At 36.3% G+C, this 13,924-nt stretch overlaps 1 protein-coding gene across 4 annotated transcripts in view; it reads right to left on the bottom strand.

Annotated features, from left to right (window-relative positions):
* Positions 1 to 13,924, bottom strand: part of ICE2 (interactor of little elongation complex ELL subunit 2) — a 57,114-nt gene that overhangs the window by 28,904 nt on the left and 14,286 nt on the right. For all 4 annotated transcript variants that reach the window (XM_010374229.2, XM_010374227.2, XM_010374228.2 and 1 more), the window contains 4 exons: positions 5,067 to 5,204; positions 3,077 to 3,193; positions 2,749 to 2,908; positions 1,345 to 1,526 (listed from right to left, as the gene is read on the bottom strand). In XM_010374229.2, the coding sequence (XP_010372531.1) occupies positions 1,345 to 1,526; positions 2,749 to 2,908; positions 3,077 to 3,193; positions 5,067 to 5,204 (597 nt within the window). The remainder of the gene's footprint in view (positions 1 to 1,344; positions 1,527 to 2,748; positions 2,909 to 3,076; positions 3,194 to 5,066; positions 5,205 to 13,924) is intronic.

Raw genomic sequence — 13,924 nt, 5'->3', positions numbered from 1 at the left:
ATAAAAACATTTCTATATTTTATTTTAAAATTTTGTTTGCTTCCTCATTTTACTCAAGTCTCTGTTCACATATCCTGTCCTCAGAAAATGTGATTCATGATTCTTAATCATGAATATAAAATGACCCCCTCCCCACCCATATCTCTATTTCCCCTTAGCCTACTCTATTTTTCTCCATAGCATTTACCACTACCTGCTTTTTTACTGTATTTGGGCCCTCTACCACTTATTTAAGGTCTGAGGGAAAATAGGTTTTGTTTTTATTCACTGCTGCTTCCATAGAATAGTATCTGCTCAATAAAAACTTATGGAATGAATGAATCAAGTTCTCTATAAACAATGTATTTAAAAATCATGGAAAAATATTTTAAAATACAGAATAATAAAAGCTAATATTTACAGAGTGCCAAGTGTTACTCTAAATGCTTTGCATGTATAAATTCATTTAAACCTGAACAATCCTAAGAGTTAGGTAATATCATGATGCCCATTTTACAGATAAGCAAACTAGACGCAGAGATATTATGTAATCTGCCCAAGGTCACACAGCTACTAAGTATACTGAAGATTAACAATCTGGCCAAATACTTTCTGTACTTTTCACACTTAAAAATTAAACTCATCTGTACTCATCACACTTAAAAATTAAACTCATCTGTTCCTTTTCACACTTAAAAACTTAGATATGGGTCAGGTGCAGTGGTTCACACCCATAATCCCACCACTTTGGGTGGCTGAGGCGGGTGGATCACCTGAGGTCAGGAGTTTGAGACCAGCCCGGCCAACATGGTGAAATCTCGTCTCTACTAAAAATACAAAAAAATTAGCCGGGTATGGTGGTGCACACCTGTAATCTCAGCTACTCGGGAGTCTGAGGCAGGAGCATCGCTTGAACCCAGGAGGCAGAGGTTGCAGCTAGCAGAGATTGCACCACTGCACTCCAGCCTGGGTGACAGAGCGAGGTTCCATCTCAAAAAAATAAAACTCTTAAATACGAATGAGACCAATTAAACAAAACCTCACATTAACCACCACCATCAATGAGTTTTCACTACATACATAACTAAAAACTGTGCTCACCCTTCAACGTAAATTATCAAACTTAACCCTCATAATAACCTTGTTAAGTAGGTACTACTTGCTTTCATGTATGAAAAGAGAAAACTGAGGCTGAGGGAGGTGAAGTTAGTTGCCTAAAGTCTACCTAGACTTGAAATTCAATTTAAGTTTGAATCTAAAGCCTGTATTTTTAACTACTAGGTTTAGGGATTTGCAATAAAACTTTATGCTTCAAAAGAACAAACAAGTACATTCCCCTTAGGGGAAAAAAAAAACATTACATACATCCATTTCAGATATAAACTCTTCAGGTTTGTCCATAAAGACTGCAGAGACTGGAACAGATGTGTTTTTGGACATCATAAATTTTAATGGAACTTCATGAAAGACTTGATTTCTCTCTCTCATAGTCATTTTCTTTTGGGGAAGTGGTGAATTAATATATATTACTTTAACTGGTTTTGAACCTTAAAACAGAAACCAAAGAAAGAGGTGATTAGTATCTAATCATGATATATTTTTTAAAAACAAGATGTATGACATAAGGATCACCAAACAAAGAGACACAGGAGAATGGCAGCACATGTCCCATATATTTGCTACCCTTAGACTAGAAGATATTAAAGTCCTTTAGAAATCTAAGGGCAAGAAAATCCAACTGGCAGGAGAAAAATGTCTTTCTAACAATGTTTAAAAAGGATTTCTGGTTTTTACTGTTATATTCTTACTGTCATTATTACTCAGTTTCTTATAGGAACTTGCAAAAAATGATGAAATATTTACCACAGAGAATATATTACATTTAACTCTAATTTGTAGTTTTGTTTCAATAGACATAATCTTTCACTTATTATATTTATGCTGTAACGTATATTAATTCTGAAAGATATTTAAAAAATAAAAAATTAAATATGAATCAATACAGGAGGGAAATAATTTCTTATATACAGGAATATGCAAAAATTTTATTGTCGAAAGAAAGACTACCCTATGCTTATATGTACAGACTTACTGTAATTCCAAATTCCAGTAACAGACAAGTAAATAAGTCATGGAAATTCACCCATTTGAGGTTGTCTACTAAAGTACTACATTCCTTTCATTTCCGTGAAAAACAGAACCTGACCATTTCATGTATTTCTTGGCCACCCTATGCCATCATTTTGTGACTCTCACCCTTAAATATGACTACAGGTGCTACAGACCTAATTAATTCATTTAGTGGTGCTGAGCCTATAGTAGCTTTATACATAAAAAATTTTACTGAATGTAAGTGTCAAACTTACATCCTCCTTAAATCAGTGCTTTGATATCTGACAACTGACCACCTATATTTAGACAGCTGAAATGAAATGCTTCCAACCTCTTTTTTTTTTTCTCTTTTTAAATTTTACTTTAAGTTCGGGGATATGTGTGGAGAATGTGCAGGTTTGTTACATACGTATACATGTACCATGGTGGTTTGCTGTACCTACCAACCTGTCACCTAGGTTTTAAGCCACGCACGAATTAGGTATTTGTCCTAATGCTCTCCCTCCCCTTGCCCCCCACCCCTCGAAAGGCCCCGGTGTGTGTTGTTTCCCTCCCTGTGTCTATGTGTTCTCATTGTTCAACTCCTATTTATGAGTGAGAACACACTGTCCAACCTCTCTTTTTTGACAGCATTATTTGACATAGCAAATCACAAACCTGCAACAGGTATTACTTGAATAAACACTGGAATTTCCCACTGTTCCTTGTACGTTGGTCCATGATTATTTAATAAAGTAAATAATGATTGACTAGTTAGAGCTATCTGAGGGTGGTATCTGGAAACAAGCTTCTCTGCATTTGGATCTTTACTAATATCCTGAAAAACAACAAGTAATTTGTTACTTGGTTATACTTATTGAAAATTTCTTCAATAAAGTAAAGAACAAGAAAAGTCAGAAAGGAGACTTTAGGACAATCGGGTTAGATATATTTTGTGAGATATAAAAGATTATTTAGGAAGATCCAATGCTGCCTTGGTACTTACATAATGCATAGCTTCAGCTGTTTGTTCTGACGTTTCGATGGTAGATATATTGTCTTTTGAGAGCTGCAATTTCATAGGCATTGAGGGAAATACTGTTTTCACATATTTTACACTGCCCTAAATATGAAAAATATTAATTATTTTATTGCAAAAATCGCAATGTATTTTTTCTAAGTATCTTTCATCATATGAAATTGTTAACTTGAAATTTTGAAATTTATCATTCTACTAAATGTAAACATCAGATTTAGAAACTTTATGCCAAGACATTAATGTTTTTGCTTGACAACCACTACCTGTGGTTTTTTCTTTTTTTTTGAGACTAAGTCTCTCTCTGTTGCCCAGGCTGGAGTGCAGCGGTACGATCTCAGATCACTGCAACCTCTGCCTCCTAGGTTCAAGCAATTCTCTCACCTCAGCCTCCTGAACAGCTGGAATAACAGGTGTGTGCCAGCACACCCAGCTAATTTTTGTATTTTTAGTAGAAACGGGGTTTTGTCATGTTGGCCAGGCTGGTCTCAAACTCCTGACCTCAAGTGATCCGCCTGTCTCGGCCTCCCAAAGTGCTGGAATTATAGGCGTGAGCCATCATGCCAGGTCAGTTTCATAGAATTTTTCCTGCCACTTTAAAGTCTATCTTCTCACCGGGCGCGGTGGCTCAAGCCTGTAATCCCAGCACTTTGGGAGGCCGAGACGGGCGGATCACGAGGTCAGGAGATCGAGACCATCCTGGCTAACCCGGTGAAACCCCATCTCTACTAAAAAAATACAACAAACGGCCGGGCGCGGTGGCTCAAGCCTGTAATCCCAGCACTTTGGGAGGCCGAGACGGGCGGATCACGAGGTCAGGAGATCGAGACCATCCTGGCTAACAAGGTGAAACCCCGTCTCTACCAAAAAAAAAAATACAAAAAACTAGCCGGGCGAGGTGGAGGGCGCCTGTAGTCCCAGCTACTCCGGAGGCTGAGGCAGGAGAATGGTATAAACCCAGGAGGCGGAGCTGGCAGTGAGCTGAGATCCGGCCACTGCACTCCAGCCTGGGAGACAGAGCCAGACTCCGTCTCAAAAAAAAAAAAAAAAAAAAAAAAAATACAACAAACTAGCCGGGCGAGGTGGCGGGTGCCTGTAGTCCCAGCTACTGGGGAGGCTGAGGCAGGAGAATGGCATAAACCCGGGAGGCGGAGCTTGAAGTGAGCTGAGATCTGGCCACTGCACTCCAGTCCGGGCGACACAGCGAGACTCCATCTCAAAAAAAGAAAAAAAAAAAAAAAAAAAGTCTATCTTCTCCTTTTAGGGGACACAAATCATAACAGGGGACAGTAGAAACTCCAAAATATCCTCTCCACACACTTACTTCCAATATGTTTGTAAATAAAATCCCATAAAAAAAGGGGCTTTCTGCTTGTATTCAGGGGCATTCAGATGGGTGGTAAAAAAAAGAAAATCAAGGAACAAAGTGGTGGCATTTTTAAAAACATCAAGTATTTGTATCCATAGAATAAAAACAAAGGGAAACAGATTGGTATTATATACTTTTAAAATCACCTAATTATTGCTTAAAATTTAAATATAATGTCTATATAAAGTATACATGGGCCAGGTGCAGTGGCTCACTCCTGTAATCCCAGCACTTTGGGAGGCTGAGGTGGGTGGATCACTTGAGGTCAGGAGTTCGAGACCAGTCTGGCCAACATGGTGAAATCCCCATTTCCTACTAAATATAGAAAAATTAGCCAGGCATGGTGGTGGGCACCTGTAATTCCAGCTACTTGGGAGGCTGAGGCAGGAGAATCACTTGAACCTGGGAGATGGAGGTTGCAATGAGCTGAAATCATGCCATTACACGCCAAGTGACAAGAGTGAGACTCTGTCTCCCAAAAACAAAACAAAACAAAATAAATAAATAAATATATATACACACACACACACACGTATATATGTGATATTTTGGACAAAAAAAAAGCTTATATCCTCTGATGATAAATCTTACCAATGCAAGAAGAGTTTTTTCTAACTTTAATCCCATCTCTACTCTGAATGGGAAGAATCCCATTAAGCTGGTGACCTCGTGGAGAGTATAGAATTCTGGATACTTTTTCACTTGTTCAATGCAAGCTCTTAAAATTTTCTGAGAAACAGAAATTAAGAAAAATTCATTTGTATTGCATTCCTCTAATAATGCAAAAAGAAAATGTTTAGTTACATGTGACTATGTAATTATTCATTGCAAAAATTAGCCTGATTTCATTAATTAAGCTACTAATACACACATTGTATATTCTTTATTTTCATAATTTATTTTTAACCCAGTTACTTAAAATATTGATGTTTAATACTAAAATTGCAGTCTCATTAAAATTCAAAATTAGAGGACACATAATATCATATTTTCCATGTTATTTAAGAAACTCTTAAAGAAAGGCACATGAAAATTTCAACACACTTTACTGCAATAAAAGCAGTTATACGAATAATTAGAAATTAAGTAGTATACTCTGAAAACATTCCCAAGCACAATAAGTTAATGAAGTAGTTATCTTACGGGTCATTGTAATCTATAATCTAAAAAAATCAATAACATGAGAAAATGTAATTGGTAAGTAAACAAAATTCGCAGCTTTTTGTGAAAAGAGTATGTGCCGCTTGTGATAATATATAAACAATTCAGAGATGCATAGCTGTTGGGGGTGGGGAGAGTTGTTTGATTAAAACACATACATACATTATCTTCTAAGATACATATTTCTTCTTCTTCTGTCAATGAACCTTTTCTGAATGTCTCATAATATATTTTAGGTCACAAAAGCTCTTGGCATCTTTATATATTATCTTTATTATATATATCTACATACCCTCTCCTTTCACATATTTGTAAAATGTGTCAAGTTACAAATCAATAACTTTACTCCAGTATATCTTTTCATCTACAGTTTCAGAACCCCTTCCCCCCTTTTCTAATCCCTACTCCCTATCTTTCACATTTTCTCTCTTCATCTATGCTTTTCATGGCAGATCTTGATATTTAATTCATGGTATCATTTGTAACTAACAGAGATGTGGACTAATATGGAAAAGTTTTAAAAAATCTGAGTCAACTGCAAACTCATATCTGCAAAATATCTTTGCTCCTTATTTGTACTATTAGTTAACTTTCACTTGTAACATTCCTTTCCTATGGTAGTTATTACAAGAATTTGAATATGCAAAGGAAGGTAATACATAAGAACTACTTGAAATGGAGACTATTTTTGTTAGACATTCATTGGCACATCATTCCTGGTAAAACTATGGTGGATGTTACAGTGTTTTTAACTGAATTTACTTAATTCAGTAACTACAGCAAGAGAGTCAAAGGAAAATCTAAGACAATTTTACACCTACACTCTGATACATTATATAATTATCGAAAGTATTTTACAACTGGTAGGTACTCAATTAACTAAAGGATCATTATTTAGCTTATGTAGTAAAAAAAAAAGTTTTATACTAATCATTTATCTTTCTTTGAAAAATAACTAACTGAACACAGGAGGTTAAAAGATTCAGGCCGTTCCCCATCACTCACCCACTGAATGCTATTAGTGTTTAATACTCAAAATATCTTGAGAATTAAATTGATCAAAAGCATATGCATTTAAACAATACACATTTATCATTATAAAAAATGTTCCCTAAATTTTATTTTGGGCTAGAAAGGAAAAATATTTCTGGGCTTGGTGAAAAGCAAGTAAAATATCTAAGAACCATAAATCAACACATAGAGGAGAAACTAGAACAGTGAGGAGTAAGGAAACCTATGAAAGGTGAGGTGGCTTGAGGGCAAATTCTTCAACCAGTTCTAAGAGCAGGTGGGAAGTCAAACATAAGACTTCTACATTTGAGCGGGGATTTGAACAGATATATATACACTTATGTTCATAACAGCATTATTCGTAACAGCCAAAAGGTGGAAGCAACTCCAGTGTTCATCAATGGATGACCAGATAAACAAAATGTAATATATATACATACACACACACACACACACACACACACACACACACACACACACACACACAATGGGATATTAATCAGCCTTAAAAAGGAAAGAAATTATGATACATGCTACTACTTGGACAAATCTTGAGGACATTATGCTAAGTGAAAGAAGCCAGTCACAAAAAGACAGATATTGTATGTTTCCACTTATATGGGGAACCTAGAGTAGTGAACTCATACAGACAGAAACAGAATGTGGTTGCCAGGAACTAGGGGGAAAAGGAAACAGGGAGCTACTGTTTAATGGGTACTCAGTTTCAGTTTGGGAAGACGAAAAGTTCTGGAGATGGATGGTGGTGACAGTTGCATAACAATGTAAATGTATTTAACGTTATTGAACTGTACACTTAAATGGTGAAAATGGTAAATTTTGTTATGTATACTTTACCACAATTTAAAAAAGAGAGAGAGAAATGGAGGACACACTGAGGTCTAGCCTTGGAAAAATTTGGAAATCCTAGGAAGAGCAACGAGAAAATGAAGAAGCAATCATTGAAAATGGTTGAGAATTCTCCAGAACTGATGAAGGCTATAAATCCAGACACAATAAACACAATCAGCCAGCAGGATTTTATTAAAAAGCATATTTTTATGAAACTCTAAAATACCAAAATTATAGTAAGAAAAGACAGAAGCCCTAAAAGAAAAGACAATTAGACAATACATTTTTCAACAATAACATGAAAAAGTAGGATTGTATCTTTAAATGTTGCGGAAAAAAGGTAACTGCCAACTTTGAATTGTGTATTAAATAAAATTATATTACTAAAATGAGAACAAGATAGATAAAAGATTGCCAAATTAAAAAAAATGGAGATTGTTCACCATTAAGAGACCTTCATCAAAGGCACATCTAGAATACACAGGATTTCAAGAAGAATGAAAGAATCTCAGAATGTAGGTTTGAGAAGAAGAAACGGTGGGCCACAATCTGGCAAACCTGTAGATAAATTAAAACAAGCATAGTCCATATAAAATAATAATGTGGGTAGATTTAAAAAAGGAACTGTATTACAACAAATAGCATACAAGTCAAGAGGGACGTAATGAGAGCCAAAATGCTCTATGATTTCTGTATTGTTTGGGAGGCTAGTTGATATTGAATAATGGAATTATTCACTGTAAAAATTCAAGAGTAACCACTAAGAGAACAGAAAGTAGACATGTAAATTCCAAACCAACAGAGAGGGGAAAAAGAGGAAAAATGTCAATCCCCTCAAAAGGAGTTAAAAAAAAAAAAAAAAGAGTACAGAAAAAGTAAAACAGAAAGCACAAACAAAATCAATACATACTGTCATCATAATGGATGTAAATAGCTAAACTTTCTAATTAAAAGAGATTATCAGATTTTATTTTTAAAAGAAAGGAAAGCAATCTAGCTGAACACTGTTTTAATCCCACCTAGATTTTTATAGAAATGGACAAGTTGATTCCAAAATTTACATGAGAATGTAAAGAACCCATGATCTCAGGACTATAAAACTACAGTTATCAAGACTATATGGTTTTGGCATCAACAAAGACATACAGATTAATAGAACAGAACAGAGTCAAAAAATTGATCCAGGCTGGGCATGGTGGCTCACACCTGTAAATCCAGCACTTTGAGAGGCCGAGGCAGGTGGATCACCTGAGGTCAGGAGCTCGAGACCAGCCTGGCCAACATGGTGAAACCCATCTCTACTAAAAATACAAAAAAATTAGCTGGGTGTGGTGGCAGGCGCCTGTAATCTCAGCTACTTGGGAGGCTGAGGCAGGAGAGTCGCTGGAACCCGGGAGGGAGAGGTTGCAGTGAGCAGAGATCGCACCATTGCACTCCAGCCTATGTGACAGAGGGAGACTCCGTCTTCAAAAAAAGTTGATCCACGTGATGGTGACGAGGTAATTCAGTAAGGGAAAAAATACCTTTCTCAACCATACTCTGTGCTAAAGCAGAGTTTCTCAACATTGGCATTACTAACATTTTGGACCACATAATTCTTTGTAGTGTTAGGCTGTCCAGTACATTGAAGGATATTTAGTATCACCTCTGGCTCTACCCAGTAGATGCCATCAGCACCCCTACCAAGCTCTAGACATTGTCAAATGTCCATTAGGAGGCAAAGTCACTCTCAGTTGAAAATGATTGTGCTAGAACAACTACACATTCATACGGAAAGAAATGACCTTTGATCCTTACCTTGTATCTTACACAAAAATTAACTTGAAATCAACATAGACTTATTTACGTATTTAAGTTAAAACTATAAGCCCTTTAGATTAGGGTTTCTCAATGCAAGCACCCCTGACACTTTCAGTTGGATAATTCCTTGTTGTATGGGACGTCACTCACATGCATTTAGTATGTTTAGCAGCATCCTTGGCCTCTACGCAGCAGATACTAGTAGCATTCCACCAGTTGCAACAACCAAAAATGTCTCACTGTCAAAGTCCTAGGGATGGGCAGGGTGGCGGGTGGGTGAGGAAGGAGTAAAACTGACCCCAGTCTGAGAATCACTTGGGATAGGCAAATAATTCTGTGCCAGAACACATGAAATCACTAACCACAAAAATTTTTGATAAATTAGACCATTAAAATTCTGTTCTTTGAGACACTATTTAAAAAATGTAAAAATACATCACAAACTGGAAGAAAACTATACATAATGGAGTTGTATTCAGACTATATAAAGAAACTTTATGGCTTAATAAAAATAAAAGCAAATAAAAAAATCAGCAAAATACTTCAATAGACATTTCACAAAAGAAATGCACTTAAAATGAGTAATTTTTTAATGTAAATTATACCTCAATAGTTTTAAAAATTAAATGTGGATATAAAAGGGAGGCTTTAGTATTTAATGGCTATATGATGCTCTAACAATAATAACACAGTACAATCTTTTAAAAAATGTGGGAGAGAATGAGAAGAGCATACAAAAAATAATTTCAATTGTTATTGTATTGATCACTACTATTGTTATTTTGAGGCTGTTGTGAGTGTAATGTGGGATAAAGCAAATGAGACATATGAGGTATTCTTTCCTAGTTCTATCCACTGAATTATTCTCAAAACAATGATCAACCCAGGAGCATCCGTAGTGCCCACATTGTAGTCTTGAAATATCACTTCACAATAAAAGAAACAAGAGCTTTAGAAAATGGCTGATTCCAGTGCCAGGGCAGGAAATATAGAAAATGAGCCTCGAAGACTACCAGACTGACTGAAAAGCCAGTAGGAAGAGCCTCTCAGTGAGTTAGTATTATTTGAGGCTTACAAAGGATAATAATCTTCGTGGACAGAAACACATATATGTTTAACTCCATGATTTAATAACATTTTAAAAAAAGAAAATACATCATCATTGGAGAATAAAAAGGAACTAGTTTTTTAAAAAGTGGTATTTCAAAGGAAAGAGTCTAGTATTTATTCTGTCACATGGTAAGCTACGTGAACTGGGAAACCGAATAGTAAATAAGGGAAAGTATATCTTTTAAAAATTATTCCAATGAATAAATGATGCAATCAGAATATTACAACTGTGCAAACCACAGTGAATGAATGCATCTAGGCAGTGAGCATTAATAGCTGGGGTGGTGGCGGAAATGTTGGTTAAAGGACACAAAATTTCAGTCAGGTAAGAGGAAAAAGTTTAAGAGATCAATTGTAAAACATGGTGATGATAATTACAATGTAATTGAAAACTGCTAAGAGAGTAGATTTTAAGAGTCCTCACAACAAAAAAATAGGTTTGTGAGGTAATGCATATGTTAATTAGCCTGGTTTGGCCTTGCCACAATGTATACATATTTTAAAAACATATTGTACAAAATAAACATATACAATTTTAACTTGTTAATATAAAAAGATAAAATTCAAAACCAAAAAAGAAAAACTGCAACATACATAGCCCATAAAGTTTTCATATTTGGAATATATAAGGAAATCTTACATATCAATTAGAAAAAATGAAAAGTCATTCTGCAAGAAAAAGTGAGCAAGAAGCATATGAAAACATGCATGTGCTCTCCCCTCCCCCCATGTATATATATATCTGAGATGTGGAGCAACAGAATTGTTGAACACTGCTGTTTAGAATGTAAATTGATATAACCTGGTATAGCCACTTTGGAAAACCATTTGTAAATCTACTCAAGTTGAAGATACGCATACTCTATGACCCAATAATTCCACTCCTAGGTACACAAACAGTCCCCAGCTTATAAAGGTTCCACAAAATGATTTTTCAACTTTACAATGGTGCCAAATCATTGCAATTTTGTCACAACACACAGCATTCAATAAATTACAAGACACTCAATACTTTATTATCAAATAGGTTTTGTGTTAGATGATTATGCCCAACTATTGGTAAATGTAAGTATTGTGAGCATATTTAGAGTGGGCTAAAACACACCATGATATTTGGTACATTAGGTGTATGCATCTTTAATTCACTATAGGTTTATTGGGATGTTATTCTATCGTGAGTCAAGAAGCATCTATTTATCCAACAGAAACATGTGCGTATGTGTACCAAAATAAATGTATGAGAATTTTATTAAGAGTACTGCTTAGAATAGCTCCAAACTGGAAGCAACCCAAGTTCTGATCAACAGGATAAATTGTAGTTCATTCATATAATGGAAAAATGGACAGAAATGAAAATGAATGAACTACAACTCACACAAGTTAAGAATCTAAAAAGCACAATACTGAATGAAAGAAGGAAGGCCCAAAAGCATTCTGTTCACATAAAATTCAAAATCAGGCAAAGGGGCCAAGCATGGTGGCTCACGCCTGTAATCCAGCACTTTGGGAGGCTGAAGCAGGTAGATTGCCCAAGGTCAGGAGTTCGAGACCAGCCTGGCCAACATGGTGAAACCCCATTTCTACTAAAAATACAAAAATTATCTGGGCGTGGTGGTGGGAGCCTGTAATCCCAGCTACTTGGAAGGCGGAAGCAGGAGAATAGCTTGAACTCAGGAGGCAGAGGTTGTAGTGGGCTGAAATCGTGCCACTGCACTCTAGCCTGGGCGACAAGAGCAAAGCTCTGTCTCTTAAAAAAAAAAAAAAAGAAAAAAAAGAAAAAAAAAAATCCCAACAAAATCAGGCAAAAGAGAAGTAGAACTACCACTCTCCATATACGCACAAAAAGCAAACAACTTATCACCACCAAAGCTGGGACAGTGATTATTCAAGTAAGGAGAGTGTTATTTATTATACAGGAGGACTACACAGGGGGCTTCTGGATTTACTGGTATTGTTTTATTTCTTGTCCTGGGTAAGAGTTACACAGATGTTTACTATATAATTATCTGTTAAGCTGCATCTATTTTTTCTTTTGTTCTATATACTTTTCCATATATACATGACATTGCATATCACAAAATTTTAAAACTGAAGGATCTTAGAAAAATATCAGTGAATCTTTGCAGTGGGGATGTAAAATACAACTTAGAGAAAATGTGCTACCACATCAATATGGAAAAAAACATGACAATGTTTATCATTTATCATTAGCTACAAGTAACGTACTTTGTTAATAAAGTACAGTTTTATATTCACCCAAGAAATATTTACATTGAGCACTTGAGCACTTAAGCGCGCCAGACACTATTCTAGTCATTGGGAGACTACGTCAGTGAATAAAACAGCACTTACAAAAAGGCACTGTTTTACAAAAACAGTGAGAAGGACAATAAGCAAAAATAAAACATGGTAAAGGGAAAAGTGAGGTTCATACTACATTCCATAGGGTAACCAGGGACATCCTCATTGATAGGTGACATCTGAACAGAGAGAGACATAAAAGAATCAAGACACTATTCCATGCAGAAATCCGGGGAACAGATTGAGAGAAAAATAGAAACCCCAAATGCCAAAGGACTTAAGGCAGGACTATGCTTGAAGTATTGAAGAAATGTAAAGGCTAGTCCGCAGGTGGGAGCAGAATAACTGATAGGACAATGTGTAGTAAGTGAGGATGGGGGATGGGAGGGAGGGGAGAGATCATGCAGGCCACTGCAGAACTTTGTAAAGACTCTTCCTAAGAAAGATGGGCTGTAATTCCAGCGCTCTGAGAGGCTGACGCAGGAGGACTGAGGTCAGGAGGTTGAGACTAGCCTGGGTAACACAGGAGGCCCTGTCTCTAAAAAAAAAATTAGGTGTAGTGGCCTATGCCCATGTTCTTGCTATTCAGGAGGCTGAGGTGGGGAGGATCACTTGAACCCAGGAATTCAAGGCTGCAGTGAGCTAGGATTGTGCCACTGCACTCCAGCCTGAACTATGACTTATGTATTAAAAACATCATTCTGGTCTTTTAAAAGGCACTATTAAAAAACAAGAATAGCTGCCAGCTCCTTCTCCACATAGAAAATTATGACATTCCATTTGGATATATTATATTTAGGTTCACAGAAAATAAAAATCAAATTCATTTATTTAGAAGAATCATTCTTCTGGTTCATATTAACAACAAATTTCTTCCTTTTTTTGAGACGGGGTCACATTCTGTCATCCAAACTGGAGTGCAGTGCAGTGGCAAAATCAAGGCTCACTGCAGCTTCCATCTCCTGGGCTTAAGTGATCCTCCCACCTAAGTCTCCCAAGTAGCTGGGACTAGGACTAGGACTACAGGCACAAGCTACCATGCCAGCTAATTTTTCAATTTTTTGTATAGATGGGATTTCATTATGTTGCCCAGGTTGGTTTCAAATTACTGGGCTGAATCCTTCCGCCCTGGCCTCCCAAAGTGCTGAAAAAATAGGTGTGAGCCACTGTGCCTGGCCTGTTTTTTTTTTTTTTTTTTTTTTTAAACAGTGAAAGTG

Source organism: Rhinopithecus roxellana, chromosome 5 (genome assembly GCF_007565055.1).
Source record: "Rhinopithecus roxellana isolate Shanxi Qingling chromosome 5, ASM756505v1, whole genome shotgun sequence".
In the NCBI taxonomy this organism is placed as follows: Eukaryota; Metazoa; Chordata; class Mammalia; order Primates; family Cercopithecidae; genus Rhinopithecus; species Rhinopithecus roxellana.
Note: the sequence above shows the minus strand (reverse complement) of the source record. Positions and strands in the feature narration are given on the sequence as shown.